Below are 22,090 nucleotides of genomic sequence, written 5' to 3'. Positions count from 1 at the left end.
TGTGGATAGCGAACAGATCAATGATGTAGAAAGAGAACATATCAATGATGTGGATAGTGAACAGATCAATGATGTGGATATGAACAGATCAATGATGTGGATAGCGAACAGATCAATGATGTGTATAGTGAACAGATCAATGATGTGGATAGCGAACAGATCAATGAAGTGGATAGTGAACAGATCAATGATGTGGATAGCGAACAGATCAATGATGTGGATAGTGAACAGATCAATGATGTGGATAGTGAACAGATCAATGATGTGGATAGCGAACAGATCAATGATGTGGATAGTGAACAGATCAATGATGTGTATAGCTGAACAGATCAATGATGTGGATAGTGAACAGATCAATGATGTGTATAGTGAACAGATCAATGATGTGGATAGCGAAACAGATCAATGATGTGATAGTGAACAGATCAATGATGTGGATAGTGAACAGATCAATGATGTGGATAGTGAACATATCAATGATGTGGATAGCGAACAGATCAATGATGTGGATAGTGAACAGATCAATGATGTGGATAGTGAACAGATCAATGATGTGTATAGTGAACAGATCAATGATGTGGATAGCGAACAGATCAATGATGTGGATAGTGAACAGATCAATGATGTGGATAGCGAACAGATCAATGATGTGGATAGCGAACAGATCAATGATGTGGATAGTGAACAGATCAATGATGTGGATAGTGAACAGATCAATGATGTGGATAGTGAACAGATCAATGATGTGGATAGCGAACAGATCAATGATGTGGATAGTGAACAGATCAATGATGTGGATAGTGAACAGATCAATGATGTGGATAGTGAACAGATCAATGATGTGGATAGCGAACAGATCAATGATGTGGATAGTGAACAGATCAATGATGTGGATAGTGAACAGATCAATGATGTGGATAGTGAACAGATCAATGATGTGGATAGTGAACAGATCAATGATGTGGATAGCGAACAGATCAATGATGTGGATAGTGAACAGATCAATGATGTGGATAGTGAACAGATCAATGATGTGGATAGCGAACAGATCAATGATGTGGATAGTGAACAGATCAATGATGTGTATAGTGAACAGATCAATGATGTGGATAGTGAACAGATCAATGATGTGGATAGCGAACAGATCAATGATGTGGATAGTGAACAGATCAATGATGTGGATAGCGAACAGATCAATGATGTGGATAGTGAACAGATCAATGATGTGGATAGTGAACAGATCAATGATGTGGATAGTGAACAGATCAATGATGTGGATAGTGAACAGATCAATGATGTGGATAGTGAACAGATCAATGACGTAGATAGTGAACATATCAATGATGTGGATAGCGAACAGATCAATGATGTGGATAGTGAACAGATCAATGATGTGGATAGCGAACAGATCAATGATGTGGATAGTGAACAGATCAATGATGTGGATAGCGAACAGATCAATGATGTGGATAGTGAACAGATCAATGATGTGGATAGCGAACAGATCAATGATGTAGATAGTGAACAGATCAATGATGTGTATAGTGAACAGATCAATGACGTGGATAGTGAACAGATCAATGATGTGGATAGCGAACAGATCAATGACGTGGATAGTGAACAGATCAATGATGTGGATAGCGAACTGATCAATGATGTGGATAGTGAACAGATCAATGATGTGGATAGTGAACAGATCAATGATGTGTATAGTGAACACATCAATGATGTGGATAGTGAACATATCAATGATGTGGATAACGAACAGATCAATGATGTGGATAGCGAACAGATCAATAATGTGGATAGTGAACAGATCAATGATGTGGATAGCGAACAGATCAATGATGTGGATAGTGAACAGATCAATGATATGTATAGCCAACAGATCAATGATGTGTATAGTAAAAAGATCAATGATGTGTATAGTGAACAGATCAATCATGTGGAAAGTGAACAGTTCAATGATGTGGATAGCGAACAGATCAATGATGTGGAAAGTGAGCATATCAATGATGTGGATAGCGAACAGATCAATGATGTAGATAGTGAACAGATCAATGATGTGGATAGCGAAGAGATCAATGATGTGTATAGTGAACAGATCAATTATGTGTATAGTGAACAGATCAATGAAGTGGACAGTGAACAGATCAATGATGTGGATAGCGAACAGATCAACGATGTGTGTATTGAACAGATCAATCATGTGGATAGTGAACAGATCAATGATGTGTATAGTGAACATCAATGATGTGGATAGCGAACAGATCAATGATGTGTATAGTGAACAGATCAATGATGTTTATAGTGAACAGATCAATGATGTGGATAGTGAACAGATCAATGATGTGGATAGTGTACAGATCAATGATGTGGATAGCGAACAGATCAATGGTGTGGATAGTGAACGGATCAATGATGTGGATAGTGAACAGATCAATGATGTGGATAGCGAACAGATCAATGATGTGTATAGTGAAGAGATCAATGATGTGTATAGTGAACAGATCATTGATGTGTATAGTGAACAGATCAATGATGTGGATAGCGAACAGATCAATGATGTGTATAGTGAACATATCAATGAGGTGGATAGTGAACAGATCAATGATGTGGATAGTGAACAAATCAATGATGTGTATAGTGAACAGATCAATGAATTGGATAGTGAACATATCAATGATGTGGATAGCGAACAAATCAATGATGAGTATAGTGAACAGATCAATCATGTGGATAGTGAACAGGTCAATGATGTGTATAGTGAACAGATCAATGATGTGGATAGCGAACAGATCAGTGATGTGGATAGCGAACATAACAATGATGTGGATAGCGAACAGATCAATGATGTGGATACTGAACAGATCAATGATGTGTATAGTGAACATATCAATGATGTGGATAGCGAACAGATCAATGATGTGGATAGTGAACAGATCAATGATGTGTATAGTGAACAGATCAATGATGTGTATAGTGAACAGATCAATGATGTGTATAGTGAACAGATCAATGATGTGGATAGCGAACAGATCAATGATGTGTATAGTGAACAGATCAATGAGGTGGATAGCGAACAGATCAATGATGTGGATAGTGAACAAATCAATGATGTGTATAGTGAACAGATCAATGATGTGGATAGTGAACATATCAATGATATGGATAGCGAACAAATCAATGATGAGTATAGTGAACAGATCAATCATGTGGATAGTGAACAGATCAATGATATGTATAGTGAACAGATCAATGGTGTGGATAGCGAACAGATCAGTGATGTGGATAGCGAACAGATCAATGATGTGGATAGTGAACAGATCAATGATGTGGATAGCGAACAGATCAATGATGTGTATAGAGAACAGATCAATGATGTGGATAGTGAGCAGATCAATGATGTGGATAGTGAACAGATCAATGATGTGGATAGCGAACAGATCAATGATGTGTATAGTGAACAGATCAATGATGTGTATAGTGAACAGATCAATGATGTGTATAGTGAACAGATCAATGATGTGTATAGCGAACAGATCAATGATGGGTATAGTGAACAGATCAATGATGTGCATAGCGAACAGATCAATGATGTGTATAGTGAACAGATCAATGATGTGTATAGTGAACAGATCAATGATGTGGATAGCGAACAGATCAATTATGTGGATAGTGAACAGATCAATGATATGGATAGTGAACAGATCAATGTTGTGGATAGCGAACAGATCAATGATGTGTATAGTGAACAGATCAATGATGTGCATAGTGAACAGATCAATGATGTGTATAGTGAACAGACCAATGATGTAGATAGCGAACAGATCAATGATGTGGATAGTGAACAGATCAATGATGTGGATAGCGAACAGATCAATGATGTGTATAGTGAACAGATCAATGATGTGTATAGTGAACAGTTCAATGATGTGGATAGGGAACAGATCAATGATGTGCATAGCGAACAGATCAATGATGTGTATAGTGAACAGTTCAATGATGTGTATAGTGAACAGATCAATTATGTGTATAGTGAACAGATCAATGATGTGTAGAGTGAACAGATCAATGATGTGGATAGTGAACAGATCAATGATGTGTATAGTGAACAGATCAATGATGTGTGTAGTGAACATATCAATGATGTGGATAGTGAACAGATCAATGATGTGTATAGTGAACAGATCAATGATGTGGATAGTGAACAGATCAATGATGTGTATAGTGAACAGATCAATGATGTGTATAATGAACAGATCAATGATGTGGACAGTGAACAGATCTTCAAAAAACATAGGGATAGAGCCATCAGAGAACATAACATCAAATTATATAAGAAAACCATTTAAAAAGATGTAAAGAAGTACTTTTAGAATATAATAGTGGTGAATGAATGGAGGAAAATGAATGAGGACATGATTAATGCAGATATATGATAGTAAAGTATGGCAAGATACAGGAGCCTTACAAGGTTAGATCTCCTTCCCTGTACAGCACATATAGGTCATTACTGATCCAAACTACACATCCCACAATTCATAAACACATCTTGTTATGATTCTTAAATGTCAGCTTGTCATCTGAAATGCCTGTTGGGATGAATAACCTGATCAGAGACTCACTTGGAAAAACTGTAAAATTAATTCTTTTTTATTGAAAATAACAGTATAGGAGATATTAGGATGACAGTATAGGATATATCAGGATGATAGTATAGGAGATATCAGGATGATAGTATAGGAGATATCAGGATGGTAGTATAGGAGATATCAGGATGATAGTATAGGAGATATCAGGATGATAGTATAGGAGATATCAGGATGGTAGTATAGGAGATATCAGGATGATAGTATAGGAGATATCAGGATGATAGTATAGGAGATATCAGGATGATAGTATAGGAGATATCAGGATGATAGTATAGGAGATATCAGGAAGACAGTATAGGATATATCAGGATGATAGTATAGGAGATATCAGGATGATAGTATAGGAGATATCAGGAAGACAGTATAGGATATATCAGGATGATCGTAGAGGATATATCAGGATGATAGTATAGGAGATATCAGGATGATAGTATAGGAGATATCAGAATGATAGTATAGGATATATCAGGATGATAGGATAGGAGATATCAGGATGATAGTATAGGAGATATCAGGATGATAGTATAGGAGACATCAGGATGATAGTATAGGAGATATCAGGATGATAGTATAGGAGATATCAGGATGATAGTATAGGAGATATCAGGAAGACAGTATAGGAGATATCAGGATGATAGTATAGGATATATCAGGATGATAGTATAGGAGATATCAGGATGGTAGTATAGGAGATATCAGGATGATAGTATAGGAGATATCAGGATGATAGTATAGGAGATATCAGGATGATAGTATAGGAGATATCAGGATGATAGTATAGGAGATATCAGGAAGACAGTATAGGATATATCAGGATGATAGTAGAGGATATATCAGGATGATAGTATAGGAGATATCAGGATGATAGTATAGGAGATATCAGAATGATAGTATAGGATATATCAGGATGATAGGATAGGATATATCAGGATGATAGTATAGGAGATATCAGGATGATAGTATAGGAGATATCAGGAAGACAGTATAGGAGATATCAGGATGATAGTATAGGATATATCAGGATGATAGTATAGGAGATATCAGGATGGTAGTATAGGAGATATCAGGATGATAGTATAGGAGATATCAGGAAGACAGTATAGGAGATATCAGGATGATAGTATAGGATATATCAGGATGATAGTATAGGAGATATCAGGATGATAGTATAGGAGATATCAGGAAGACAGAATAGGATATATCAGGATGATAGTATAGGAGATATCAGGATGATAGTATAGGAGATATCAGGATGATAGTATAGGAGATATCAGAATGATAGTATAGGATATATCAGGATGATAGGATAGGATATATCAGGATGATAGTCTAGGAGATATCAGGATGATAATATTGGATATATCAGGATGATAGTATAGGAGATATCAGAATGATAGTATAGGAGATATCAGGAAGACAGTATAGGAGATATCAAGATGATAGTATAGGATATATCAGGATGATAGTATAGGAGATATCAGGATGATAGTATAGGAGATATCAGGAAGACAGTATAGGATATATCAGGATGATAGTATAGGAGATATCAGGAAGACAGTATAGGATATATCAGGATGATAGTATAGGAGATATCAGGATGATAGTATAGGAGATATCAGGATGACAGTATAGGAGATATCAGGATGATAGTATACATGATATCCGGATAATAACCTAGGAAGAATATTACCAGCTAGCCTTGATATATGATCCCTGCAAGCAGGCCATGATGCCATCAACATAGGTTGTTTTAAGCTTGCTGAGAAGGCGATGGCGAAGCACAAGAGCAGGAAGACGATGACACCCTAGTAGACGGCCCAACTGAAAACAACACAGAGCTCGTCTTCATTTTCTTAAATAACATTTGGAAAACAGTATAACATCTAAATAAGAAATGGCATACAACTATGAAAAAAAAACTGATTCATATTCCTATCTCAAAAAAGTCAAAGTAGAGATACAAGAAAGCAATATAACAGTCAGCTTACAAACAGCAGTAGTAGGTACGGACATTAGTTAGAAGCCTCTGTGACCACTGCGCAGGAGTTGTCTTCTGCAGTGACTTGTTAAGGGCGAGACACTAAAGGCTAAGAAGCGGCACAGCAGTCATGGATAAGTTTTTGCTGTGGCCACTCCTTTGAGGGAGTTTCCAAAGGGAACGGACGTCAGAGACAGAAATAGAAAATAGACAGAGATAGATAAATAGATAGAGATAGCTAGTAAGATAATAAGAGTTAATTTTTACAAAATGCAGGAGATGAGTGGGCAGTATCCATTTCATCCTGTCTCCATGGATATGAAAGAAAACTGTTATCATCACCGTTATTATTATTTTCATTATCATTTAAGTCGTACAAGAATATTGATGTTGACTGACATGCTATATATGGATGGAATTATATATAAACATGACAGAAGTACTTTTCCATTCTTGTAAGCATGTAGAATATATGCTCTTTTGACCATCTTAACGTTCATAATCATGAGTGTATGAACAAGCAGTATTGTTGCATTATTGTTAACCAATAATTTGCTCATTTTTTTCAATTTAGATGACAAGTATTTGCTTGTTTTTCCGTCAAACATCATATTCTCTGCACCACTTTACATACTTCATACTTTTCCAAATGGCGTTCTAGCTACGTCCCGTCGTTGTATATCTACTGACTGTCATATTTATCTCTTGTGTCTCCCCTGATGATGTGATTATTACGCGAAAGTGCACTTGGGAACTTATCGTGTTTCATTTTTCCCGTGGACTCATAGATATATATATATATATATATATATATATATATATATATATATATATATATATATATATATATATATATATATATATATATATATATATATATATATATCCCTGGGGATAGGGGAGAAAGAATACTTGTCACGTATTCCCTGCGTGTCGTGGAAGGCGACTAAAAGGGGAGGGAGCGGGGGGCTGGAAATCCTCCCTTCTTGTTTTTTTTTTTTTAATTTTCCAAAAGAAGGAACAGAGAAGGGGGTCAGGTGAGGATATTCCCTCAGAGGCCCAGTCCTGTGTTCTTAACGCTACCTTGCTAACACGGGAAATGGCGAATAGTTTGAAAGAAAAAAAAAAAAAAATATATATATATATATATATATATATATATATATATATATATATATATATATATATATATATATATATATATATATATATATATATATATATCCCTGGGGATAGGGGAGAAAGAATACTTCCCACGCATTCCCTGAGTGTCGTAGATGGCGACTAAAAGAGAAGAAAGCGGGGGGCTGGAAATCCTCCCCTTTCGTTTTCAATTTTCCAAAAGAAGGAACAGAGAAGGGAGCCAAGTGAGGATTTCCCTCAAAAGCTCATTCCTTTGTTCTTAACGCTACCTCACTGACGCGGGAAATGGCGAATTGTATGAAGTGTTTTAGATATCTGGGAGTTGATCTGGCAGCGGATGGAACCATGGAAGCGGAAGTGAATCATAGGGTGGAGGAGGGGGCGAAAATTCTGGGAGAGTTGAAGAATGTGTGGATGTCGAGAACATTATCTCGGAAAGCAAAAATGGGTATGTTTGAAGGAATAGTGGTTCCAACAATGTTGTATGGTTGCGAGACGTGGGCTATGGATAGAGTCGTGCGCAGGAGGGTGGATGTGCTGAAAATGAGATGTTTGAGGACAATATGTGGTGTGAGGTGGTTTCATCGAGTAAGTAATGTAAGGGTAAGAGAGATGTGTGGTAATAAAAACAGTGTGGTTGAGAGAGCAGAAGAGGGAGTTTTGAAATGGTTTGGTCACATGGAGAGAATGAGTGAGGAAAGACAGACCAAGAGGATATATGTGTCAGAAGTGTAGGGAACGAGGAGAAGTGGGAGACCAAATTGGAGGTGGAAAAATGGAGTGAAAAAGATTTTGAGTGATCGGGGCCTGAATATGAAGGAGGGTAAAAGGCGTGCAAAGAATAGAGGGAATTGGAACGCTGTGGTATACCGGGGTCTACGTGTTGCCAATGGATCGAACCAGGGCATGTGAAGCGTCTGGGGTATACCATGGAAAGTTCTGTGGTGCCTGGATGTGGAAAGGGAGCTGTGGTTTCGGTGCATTATTACATGACAGCTAGAGACTGAGTGTGAACGAATGGGGCCTTTGTTGTTTTTTCCTCGCGCTACCTCACACATATGAGGGGGGAGGGGGTTGTTATTCCATGTGTGGCGAGGTGGCGATGGAAATGAATAAAGGCAGATAGTATGAAATATGTACATATGTATATATGTATATGTCTCTGTGTGTGTATGTATATATATATATATATATATAAATATACATATATATATATATATATATATATATATATATATATATATATATATATATATATATATATATATATATATATATATACATTGAGATGTGTAGGTATGTATATTTGCGTGTGTGGACGTGTATGTATATGCATGTGTATGTGGGTGGGTTGGGCCATTCTTTCGTCTGTTTCCTTGCGCTACCTCGCTAACGCTGGAGACAGCGACAAAGGAAAATAAATATATAAATATAAATATATATATGTATATATATATATATATATATATATATATATATATATACATTTTTTTTTCTTTTTTGCTTTGTCGCTATCTCCCGCGTTTGCGAGGTAGCGCAAGGAAACAGACGAAAAAAATGGCCCAACCCACCCCCATACACATGTATATACATACGTCCACACACGCAAATATACATACCTACACAGCTTTCCATGGTTTACCCCAGACGCTTAACATGGCCTAATTCAATCCACTGACAGCACGTCAACCCCGGTACACCACATCGATCCAATTCACTCTATTCCTTGCCCTCCTTTCACCCTCCTGCATGTTCAGGCCCCGATCACACAAAATCTTTTTCACTCCATGTTTTCACCTCCAATTTGGTCTCCCACTTCTCCTCGTTCCCTCCACCTCCGACACATATATCCTCTTGGTCAATCTTTCCTCACTCATTCTCTCCATGTGCCCAAACCATTTCAAAACACCCTCTTCTAATCTCTCAACCACGCTCTTTTTATTTCCACACATCTCTCTTGCCCTTACGTTACTTACTCGATCAAACCACCTCACACCACACATTGTACTAAAACATCTCATTTCCAGCACATCCATCCTCCTTCGCACAACTCTATCCATAGCCCACGCCTCGCAACCATACAACATTGTTGGAACCACTATTCCTTCAAACATAACCATTTTTGCTTCCCGAGATAATGTTCTCGACTTCCACACATTCTTCAAGGCTCCCAGGATTTTCGCCCCCTCCAACACCCTATGATCCACTTCCGCTTCCATGGTTCCATCCGCTACCAGATCCACTCCCAGATATCTAAAACACTTTACTTCCTCCAGTTTTACTCGATTCAAACTTACCTCCCAATTGACTTGACCCTCAACCCTACTGTACCTAAAAACCTTGCTCTTATTCACATTTACTCCTAACTTTCTTCTTTCACACACTTTACCAAACTCAGTCACCAGCTTCTGCAGTTTCTCACATGGATCAGCCACCAGCGCTGTATCATCAGCGAACAACAACTGACTCACTTCCCAAGCTCTCTCATCCCAAACAGACTTCATACTTGCCCCTCTTTCCAAAACTCTTGCATTTACCTCCCTAACAACCCCATCCATAAACAAATTAAACAATCATGGAGATCTCACACACCCCTGCCGCAAATCTACATTCACTGAAAACCAATCACTTTCCTCTCTTCCTACACGTACACATGCCTTACATCCTCGATAAAAACTTTTCACTCCTTCTAACAACTTGCCTCCCACACCATATATTCTTAATACCTTCCACAGAGCATCTCTATCAACTCTATCATATGTCTTCTCCAGATCCATAAATGCTACATACAAATCCATTTGCTTTTCTAAGTATTTCTCACATACATTCTTCAAAGCAAAGACCTGATCCACACATCCTCTACCACTTCTGAAACCACACTGCTCTTCCCCAATCTGATGCTCTGTAAATGCCTTCACCCTCTCAATCAATACCCTCCCATATAATTTACCAGGAATACTCAACAAACTTATACCTCTATAATTTGAGCACTCACTCTCATCCCCTTTGCCTTTGTACAATGGCACTATGCACGCATTCCGCCAGGCCTCAGGCATCTCACCATGAGTCATACATACATTAAATAACCTTACCAACCAGTCAATAATACATTCACCACCTTTTTTAATAAATTCCACTGCAATACCATCCAAACCTGCTGCCTTGCCGGCTTTCATCTTCCGCAAACCTTTTACTACCTCTTCTCTGTTTACCAAATCATTTTCCCTATCCCTCTCACTTTGCACACCACCTCGACCAAAACACCCTATATCTGCCACTCTATCATCAAACACATTCAACAAACCTTCAAAATACTCACTCCATCTTCTCACATTACCACTACTTGTTATCACCTCCCCATTTGCGTCCTTCACTGAAGTTCCCATTTGCTCCCTTGTCTTACGCACTTTATTTACCTCCTTCCAGAACATATTTTTATTCTCCCTAAAATTTAATGATACTCTCTCACCCCAACTCTCATTTGCCCTCTTTTTCACCTCTTGCACCTTTCTCTTGACCTCTTGTCTCTTTCTTTTATACATCTCCCACTCAATTTCATTTTTTCCCTGCAAAAATTGTCCAAATGCCTCTGTCTTCTCTTTCACTAATAATCTTACTTCTTCATCCCACCACTCACTACCGTTTCTAATCAACCCACCTCCCACTCTTCTCACGCAACAAGCATTTTTTATGCAATCCATCACCGATTCCCTAAATACATCCCATTCCTCCCCCACTCCCCTTACTTCCATTGTTCTCACCTTTTTCAATTCTGTACTCAGTCTCTCCTGGTACTTCCTCAAACAAGTCTCCTTCCCAAGCTCACTTACTCTCACCACCCTCTTCAACCCAACATTCACTCTTCTTTTCTGAAAACCCATACAAATCTTCACCTTAGCCTCCACAAGATAATGATCAGGCATCCCTCCAGTTGCACCTCTCAGCACATTAACATCCAAAAGTCTCTCTTTCGTGCGCCTGTCAATTAACACGTAATCCAATAACGCTCTCTGGCCATCTCTCCTACTTACATACGTATACTTGTGTATATCTCGAATTTTAAACCAGGTATTCCCAATAACCAGTCCTTTTTCAGCACATAAATCTACAAGCTCTTCACCATTTCCATTTACAACACTGAACACCCCATGTATACCAATTATTCCCTCAACTGCCACATTACTCACCTTTACATTCAAATCACCCATCACTATAACCCGGTCTCGTGCATCAAAACCACTAACACACTCATTCAGCTGCTCCCAAAACACTTGCCTCTCATGATCTTTCTTCTTATGCCCAGGTGCATATACAACAATAATCACCCATCTCTCTCCATCAACTTTCAGTTTTACCCATATCAATCGAGAATTTACTTTCTTACATTCTATCACATACTCCCACAACTCCTGTTTCAAGAGTACTGCTACTCCTTCCTTTGCTCTTGTCCTCTCACTAACCCCTGACTTTACTCACAAGACATTCCCAAACCACTCTTCCCCTTTACCCTTGAGCTTCGTTTCAATCAGAGCCAAAACATCCAGGTTCCTTTCCTCAAACATACTACCTATCTCTCTCTTGGTTACATCCACACACATTTAGACACCCCAGTTTGAGCCTTCGAGAAGGATGAGCACTCCCCGCGTGATTCCTTCTTCTATTTCCCATTTTAGAAAGTTAAAAAATACAAGGAGGAGAGGATTTCTGGCCCGCGCTCCCGTCCCCTCTAGTCGCCTTCTACGACACGCGAGGAATGTGTGGGAAGTATTCTTTCACCCCTATCCCCAGGGATAATATATATATATATATATATATATATATATATATATATATATATATATATATATATATATATATATATATATATATATATATATATTATCCCTGGGGATAGGGGATTAAGAATACTTCCCACGTATTCCCTGCGTGTCGTAGAAGGCGACTAAAAGGGGAGGGAGCGGGGGGCTGGAAATCCTCCCCTCTCGTTTTTTTTTTTAATTTTCCAAGGGAAGGAACAGAGGGGGCCAGGTGAGGATATTCCAAAAAAGGCCCAGTCCTCTGTTCTTGGCGCTACCTCGCTAACGCGGGAAATGGCGAATGGTTTGAAAGAAAGAATATATATATATATATATATATATATATATATATATATATATATATATATATATATATATATATATATATATATATATATGTACTGTTGGCTAAATGAAGTGGTTTCATTTGGATATAATATTTTGAGTAATTGAGTCTGTGATAGAGTATTATATTTTTGCTCTTTTTAAACAGACACTGAAACCTTGAAGAATGTTATTGTACTTAGAGCACTGGCTTTTACTAGTTATGGAGACTCTTGTCATTGCCATCGCATTGAGAGAGTTTAGGTGGGAGCAGGTGTCAAGATAGACATTGATTAAAAGGGATTCAAGAGTATTTTTATGTTTTAGTATAATTTTGGTGCAAGTTACTTTAATATTATTGTACAATCCTTGGTTGTGCATGTTTGTATAGTGTAAATTTATGGCCAGTTATTATGTTTTACATATATTGAATAGGGGATAGGGGAGAAAGAATACTTCCCACGTATTCCCTGCGTGTCGTAGAAGGCGACTAAAAGGGAAGGGAGCGGGGGGCTGGAAATTCTCCCCTCTCTCTTTTTTTTTTTTCTTTTTTTTTTTTCTTCCAAAGGAAGGAACAGAGAAGGGGGCTGGATGAGGATGTTTCCTCAGAGGCCCAGTCCTCTGTTCTTAACGCTACCTCGCTGACGCGGGAAATGGCGAATAGTATGAAAGAAAGAAAGATATATATATATACATATACACATACATACACATACATATATATATATATATATATATATATATATATATATATATATATATATATATATATATATATATATATATATTCTTTTTTTTTTTTTTGCTTTGTCGCTGTCTCCCGCGTTTGCGAGGTAGAGAAAAGAAACAGATCAAAGAAATGGCCCAACCCACCCCCATACACATGTATATACATACGTCCACACACGCAAAATATACATACCTACACAGCTTTCCATGGTTTACCCCAGACGCTTCACATGCCCCGATTCAATCCACTGACAGCACGTCAACCCCGGTATACCACATCCATGCAATCTACTCTATTCCTTGACCTCCTTTCACCCTCCTGCATGTTCAGGTCCCGATCACACAAAATCTTTTTCACTCCATCTTTCCACCTCCAATTTGGTCTCCCACTTCTCCTCGTTCCCTCCACCTCCGACACATATATCCTCTTGGTCAATCTTTCCTCACTCATTCTCTCCATGTGCCCAAACCATTTCAAAACACCCTCTTCTGCTCTCTCAACCACGCTCTTTTTATTTCCACACATCTCTCTTACCCTTACGTTACTTACTCGATCAAACCACCTCACACCACACATTTTCCTCAAACATCTCATTTCCAGCACATCCATCCTCCTGCGCACAACTCTATCCATAGCCCACGCCTCGCAACCATACAACATTGTTGGAACCACTATTCCTTCAAACATACCCATTTTTGCTTTCCGAGATAATGTTCTCGACTTCCACACATTCTTCAAGGCTCCCAGGATTTTCGCCCCCTCCAACACCCTATGATCCACTTCCGCTTCCATGGTTCCATCCGCTGCCAGATCTACTCACAGATATCTAAAACACTTTACTTCCTGCAGTTTCTCTCCATTCAAACTTACCTCCCAATTGACTTGACCCTCAACCCTACTGTACCTAATTACCTTGCTCTTATTCATATTTACTCTTAACTTTCTTCTTTCACACACTTTACCAAACTCAGTCACCAGCTTCTGCAGTTTGTCACATGAATCAGCCACCAGCGCTGTATCATCAGCGAACAACAACTGACTCACATCCCAAGCTCTCTCATCCCCAACAGACTTCATACTTGCCCCTCTTTCCAAAACTCTTTCATTCACCTCCCTAACAACCCCATCCATAAACAAATTAAACAACTATGGAGACATCACACACCCCTGCCGCAAACCTACATTCACTGAGAACCAATCACTTTCCTCTCTTCCTACACGTACACATGCCTTACATCCTCGATAAAAACTTTTCACTGCTTCTAACAACTTGCCTCCCACACCATATATTCTTAATACCTTCCACAGAGCATCTCTATCAACTCTATCATATGCCTTCTCCAGATCCATAAATGCTACATACAAATCCATTTGCTTTTCTAAGTATTTCTCACATACACTCTTCAAAGCAAACACCTGATCCACACATCCTCTACCACTTCTGAAACCACACTGCTCTTCCCCAATCTGATGCTCTGTACATGCCTTCACCCTCTCAATCAATACCCTCCCGTATAATTTACCAGGAATACTCAACTAACTTATACTTCTGTAATTTGAGCACTCACTCTTATCCCCTTTGCCTTTGTACAATGGCACTATGCACGCATTCCGCCAATCCTCAGGCACCTCACCATGAGTCATACATACATTAAATAACCTTACCAACCAGTCAATAATACAGTCACCCACTTTTTTAATAAATTCCACTGCAATACCATCCAAACCTGCTGCCTTGCCGGTTTTGATCTTCCGCAAGGCTTTTACTACCTCTTCTCTGTTTACCAAATCATTTTCCCTAACCCTCTCACTTTGCACACCACCTCGACCAAAACACTCTATATCTGCCACTCTATCATCAAACACATTCAACAAACCTTCAAAATACTCACTCCATCTCCTTCTCACATCACCACTACTTGTTATCACCTCCCCATTTGCGAACTTCACTGAAGTTTCCATTTGCTCCCTTGTCTTACGCACTTTATTTACCTCCTTCCAGAACATCTTTTTATTCTCCCTAAAATTTAATGATACTCTCTCACCCCAACTCTCATTTGCACTCTTTTTCACCTCTTGCACCTTCCTCTTGACCTCCTGTCTCTTTCTTTTATACATCTCCCACTCAATTGCATTTTTTGCCTGTAAAAATCGTCCAAATGCCTCTCTTCTCTTTCACTAATAATCTTACTTCTTCATCCCACCACTCACTACCCTTTCTAATCAACCCACCTCCCACTCTTCTCATGCCACAAGCATCTTTTGCGCAATCCATCACTGATTCCCTAAACACATCCCATTCCTCCCCCACTCCCCTTACTTCCATTGTTCTCACCTTTTTCCATTCTGTACTCAGTCTCTCCTGGTACTTCCTCACACAAGTCTCCTTCCCAAGCTCACTTACTCTCACCACCCTCTTCACCCCAACATTCACTCTTCTTTTCTGAAAACCCATATAAATCTTCACCTTAGCCTCCACAAGATAATGATCAGACGTCCCTCCAGTTGCACCTCTCAGCACATTAACATCCAAAAGTCTCTCTTTCGCGCGCCTGTCAATTAACACGTAATCCAATAACGCTCTCTGGCCATCTCTCCTACTTACATACGTATATATATATATATATATATATATATATATATATATATATATATATATATATATATATATATATATATATATATATATATATATATATTTGGCAAACAGAGAAAAGGTAGTAAAAGCTTTGCGGAAGATGAAAGCCGGCAAGGCAGCAGGTTTGGATGGTATTGTAGTGAAATCTATTAAAAAAGGGGGTGACTGTATTGTTGACTGGTTGGTAAGGTTAATTAATGTATGTATGACTCATGGTGAGGTGCCTGAGGATTGGCGGAATGCGTGCATAGTGCCATTGTACAAAGGCAAAGGGGATAAGAGTGAGTGCTCAAATTACAGAAGTATAAGTCTGTTGAGTATTCCTGGTAAATTATATGGGAGGGTATTGATTGAGAGGGTGAAGGCATGTACAGAGCATCAGATTGGGGAAGAGCAGTGTGGTTTCAGAAGTGGTAGAGGATGTGTGGATCAGGTGTTTCCTTTGAAGAATGTATGTGAGAAATACTTAGAAATGCAAATGGATTTGTATGTAGCATTTATGGATCTGGAGAAGGCATATGATAGAGTTGATAGAGATGCTCTGTGGAAGGTATTAAGAATATATGGTGTGGGAGGCAAGTTGTTAGAAGCAGTGAAAAGTTTTTATCGAGGATGTAAGGCATGTGTACGTGTACGAAGAGAGGAAAGTGATTGGTTCTCAGTGAATGTAGCTTTGCGGCAGGGGTGTGTGATGTCTCCATGGTTGTTTAATTTGTTTATGGATGGGGTTGTTAGGGAGGTGAATGAAAGAGTTTTGGAAAGAGGGGCAAGTATGAAGTCTGTTGTGGATGAGAGAGCTTGGAAAGTGAGTCAGTTGTTGTTCGCTGATGATACAGCGCTGGTGGCTGATTCATGTGAGAAACTGCAGAAGCTGGTGACTGAGTTTGGTAAAGTGTGTGAAAGAAGAAAGTTAAGAGTAAATGTGAATAAGAGCAAGGTTATTACGTACAGTAGGGTTGAGGGTCAAGTCAATTAGGAGGTAAGTTTGAATGGAGAAAAACTGGAGGAAGTAAAGTGTTTTAGATATCTGGGAGTGGATCTGGCAGCGGATAGAACCATGGAAGTGGAAGTGAATCATAGGGTGGGGGAGGGGGCGCAAATCCTGGGAGCCTTGAACAATGTGTGGAAGTCGAGAACATTATCTCGGAAAGCAAAAATGGCTATGTTTGAAGGAATAGTGGTTCCAACAATGTTGTATTGTTGCGGGGCGTGGGCTATGGATAGAGTTGTGCGCAAGAGGGTGGATGTGCTGGATATGAGATGTTTGAGGACAATGTGTGGTGTGAGGTGGTTTGATCGAGTAAGTAATGTAAGGGTAAGAGAGATATGTGGAAATAAAAAGAGCGTGGTTAAGAGAGCAGAAGAGGGTGTTTTGAAATGGTTTGGGCACATGGAGAGAATGAGTGAGGAAAGATTGACCAAGAGGATATATGTGTCGGAGGTGGAGGGAACGAGGAGAAGTGGGTGTCCTAATTGGAGGTGGAAAGATGGAGTGAAAAAGATTTTGAGTGATCGGGGCCTGAACATGCAGGAGGGTAAAAGGCTGGCAAGGAATAGAGTGAATTGGATCGATGTGGTATACCGGGGTTGACGTGCTGTCAGTGAATTGAATCAGGGCATGTGAAGCGTCTGGGGTAAATCATCGAAAGTTGTGTGGGGCCTGGATGTGGAAAGGGAGCTGTGGTTTCGGGCATTATTGCATGACAGCTAGAGACTGAGTGTGAACGAATGGGGCCTTTGTTGTCTTTTCCTAGCGCTACCTCGCACACATGAGGGGGGAGGGGGATGGTATTCCATGTGTGGCGAGTTGGTGATGGGAATGAATAAAGGCAGACACTGTGAATTGTATGCATGGGTATATATGTATATGTCCGTGTGTGTATATATATGTGTACATTGAGATGTATAGGTATGTATATTTGCGTGTGTGGACGTCTATGTATATACATGTGTATGGGGGTGGGTTGGGCCATTTCTTTCGTCTGTTTCCTTGCGCTACCTCGCAAACGCGGGAGACAGCGACAAAGCAAAATAAATAAATATATATATATATCTAACTTGGGAGCGGGGGGCTGGAAATCCTCCCCTCTCGTTTTTTTTTAATTTTCCAAAAGAAGGAACAGAGAATTGGGCCAGGTGAGGGTATTCCCTCAAAGGCCCACTCCTCTGTTCTTAACGCTACCTCGCTAATGCGGGAAATGGCGAATAGTTTGAAAGAAAAGATATATTTAACTTATCATACTTTGTCGCTGTCTCCCGCGTTACCCAGGTAGCACAATGGAAAACGAAATATTGGCCCAACCCACCCACATACACATGTATATACATAAACGCCCACTCACGCACATGTACATACCTATTCATTTCAACGTATACATACATACATATACATAGACATGTACATATATATACACATGCACATATTCATACATGCTGACTTCATACATTCCCTCCGACACCCGCCACATATGAAATGACACTCCTCCCAACCCCCCGCCCCCGCGTGCGCGCGAGGTAGCGCTAGGAAAGGACAACAAAGGCCACATTTGTCCACACTTAGACTCTAGCTGTCATGTGTATTGCACTAAAACCACAGCTCCTTTTCCACATCAAGGCCTCACAAAGCTTTCCATGGTTTAACCCAGACGTTTCACATGTCCTGGTTAAATCCATTGATAGCAGGTCGACCCCGGTATACCACATCGTTCAAATTCACTCTTTCTTGCACGCCTTTCACCCTCCTGTATGTTCAGGTCCCGATCGCTCAATATCTTTTTCACTCCATCCTTCCACCTCCACTTTGATCTCCCACTTCTCGTTCCCTCCACCTCTGACACATATATCCTCTTTCTCAATCTTTCCTCTCTCACTCTCTCAATGAGACCAAACCATTTCAATACACGCTCTTCTGCTCTTTCAACCACACTTTTTTCAATACCGCACATCTCTCTTACCCTCTCATAACTTACTCGATTACACCACCTCACACCACATATTGTCCTCAAGCATTTCATTTCCAACATATCCACGCTCCTCCGCACAATCCTGTCTATAGCCCACGGCTCGCGACCATATAACGCTGGAACAACTATTTCTTCAAACATACCCATTTTTGCTCTACAAAATAACGTTCTCGCCTTCCATACATTCTTTAACGCTCCTAGAAACTTCACCCCCTTCCCATCCGACTCACTTCCGCTTCCATGGTTCCATCCGCTACCAAATCCACTCCCAAATATCTAAAGCACTTCACTTCCTCCAGTTTTTCTCCATTCAAACTTACATCCCAATTCACTTGTCCCTTAACCCTACTGAACCTAATAACCTTGTTCTTATTCACATTTACTTTCATCTTTCTTTTTTCACACACTTCACCAAACTCAGTCACCAACTTCTGCAGTTTCTCACCCGAATCAGTCACCAGTGCTGTATCATATATATATATATATATATATATATATATATATATATATATATATATATATATATATATATATATATATATATATATATATATATATATATATATATATATGTATATATATATATAAATATATATAAATATATATATATATATATATATATATATATATATATATATATATATATATATATATATATATATATATATATATATATATATTAACAATTCCTCAATCACTCCCCTCACGTCATTTGCTCTCATCTTTTGCCATTCTACACTCAATTTCTCGTGATACTTCCTCACAAAAGTCTCCTTTCCAAGCTTACTTACTCTCACCACTCTCTTCTCCCAAACATTCCTTCTTCTTTTCTGGAAACCTCTACAAATCTTCATCTACGCTTCCACAAGTTAGTGATCAGACATCCCTCCAGCTGCCGCTCTTAGCATATTAACATGCAAAAGTCTCTCTTTTACACGCATATCAATTAACACGTACTCCAAAAATGCTCTCTGGCCATCTCTCCTACTTACATACGCATACTTATGTATATCTCTTATCTTAAACCAGGTATTCCTAACCACTAGTCTTTTTTCAGTACACAGATCCTCATGCTCTTCACCATTTCCATTTTCAACACTGAACTCCCATGTACACCAATCATATCCCAATTGCCACATTACTCACTTTTGCATTTAAACCATCCATCACTATAACCCTGTCTCGTGCATCAAAGCTGCTAATACACTTACTCAGCTGTTCCCAAAACGCTTGCCTCTCATGATCTTTCTTCTCATGACCAGGTGCATATGCACCAATAATCATCCATCCCTCTCCAACCACTTTTAGTTTAACCACCTTAGTCTAAAATTTACTTTGTTACACTCACATACTCCCACAACTCATACTTCGGGAGAATTGCTACTCCTTCCTTAGCTCTTGTCCTCTCACCAACCCTTGACTTTACTCCCGAAACTTTCACAAACCACTCTTTCCCATTACCCATGAGCTTCGTTTTCCTCACAGCCAAAACATTCAGGTTTCTTTCCTCAAACACACTACCTGTCTCCCTTTTCTTTTCATCTTGGTTACATCCACACCAATTTAGACACCACAATCTGAGCCTTCAAGAAGGATGAGCACTCCCCGCTTGACTCCTTCCTGTTTCCCTTTTCACAAATTTAATTACAAGGGGCGGAGGGTTGCACACCACAGCCCCATTCCCCTTCAGTCGCCTTCTACGACAAGCGGGGAATCCGTGGGAAGTATTCTTTCTCCCCTATCCCCAAGGATGTATTTAGGGAAGCAGTGATGGCTTGCACAAAAGATGCATGTGGTATGAGAAAGGTGAGACGTGGGCAGACTAGAAAGGGCAGTGAGTGGTGGGATAAAGAAGTAAGGTTGTTAGTGAAAGAGAAAAGAGGCGTTTGGACAATAATTGCAGGGAAGTAGTGTAAATGACTGGGAGATGTATAAATGAAATCGGCAACAGGTCAAGAGAAAGGTGCAACAGTCGAAAAAGAGGGCAAATGAGTGTGAGAGAGTACTGCGAATTTTTTGGAAAAATAAAAAAGATGTTTTGGAAGGAGGTTAATAACGTGTGTAAGACAAGAGAACAAGTGGGGAAGTGGTAACTGGTAGTGATGAAGTGAGAAGATGGAGTGAGTATTTTGAGGGTTTGTAGAATGTGTTGGATGATAGAATGGCAGATATACGGTGTTTTGGTCGAGGTGGTGTTCAAAGTGACAGGGTTAGGGAGAATGGTTTCGTAAACAGTAAGAGGTAGTGAAAGCTTTGCGAAAGATGAAATCCGGCAAGGCGGCTGGTTTGGAAGGAATTGCAGTGGAATTTAACAAAAAAGTGGATGCCTGTGTTGTTCATTGGTTGGTAAGGATATTCAATATATGTATGGACTATGGTGAAGTGCCTGAGAATTGAAGGAATGCATGCATAGTGTCATTGTACAAAGGCAAAGGTGATAAAGACGAGCGTTCAACCTACAGAGGCATACGTTTGTTTAGTATTCCTGGGAAATTAAATGGGAGGGTATTGATTGAGAAGGTACAGAGCATTTACAGAGTATCATATTAGGCAAAAGCAGTGTGTCTTCACAAGTGGTAGAGGATGTGTGGATCAGGTGTTTGCTTTGAAGAATGTATGTGAGAAATACTTGGAAAGACAAATGGATTTGTATATAGCATCCACAAATCAGGAAAAGGCATATGATAGGGTTGACAGAGATGTTTTATGGAAGGTTTTAAGAGTATCTGGTGTGGGAAGTAAGTTGCTAGAAGCAGTGATAAGTTTTTACCAAGGATGTATGCCATGTGTAAGAGGAGGAAGAGAGGAGAGTGATCGGTTCCCAGTAAGTGTCGATTTGCGGCAGGGGTGTGTGATGTCCCCA

At 39.4% G+C, this 22,090-nt stretch overlaps 1 protein-coding gene across 1 annotated transcript in view; it reads right to left on the bottom strand.

The window, feature by feature from the left end:
* Positions 1-22,090, bottom strand: part of LOC139764065 (DNA polymerase nu-like) — a 665,939-nt gene that overhangs the window by 197,192 nt on the left and 446,657 nt on the right. The window contains exon 9 of the mRNA XM_071690521.1: positions 6,346-6,476. Within this exon, the coding sequence (XP_071546622.1) occupies positions 6,346-6,476 (131 nt within the window). The remainder of the gene's footprint in view (positions 1-6,345; positions 6,477-22,090) is intronic.

Source organism: Panulirus ornatus, chromosome 48 (genome assembly GCF_036320965.1).
Source record: "Panulirus ornatus isolate Po-2019 chromosome 48, ASM3632096v1, whole genome shotgun sequence".
NCBI lineage: Eukaryota > Metazoa > Arthropoda > Malacostraca > Decapoda > Palinuridae > Panulirus > Panulirus ornatus.
Note: the sequence above shows the minus strand (reverse complement) of the source record. Positions and strands in the feature narration are given on the sequence as shown.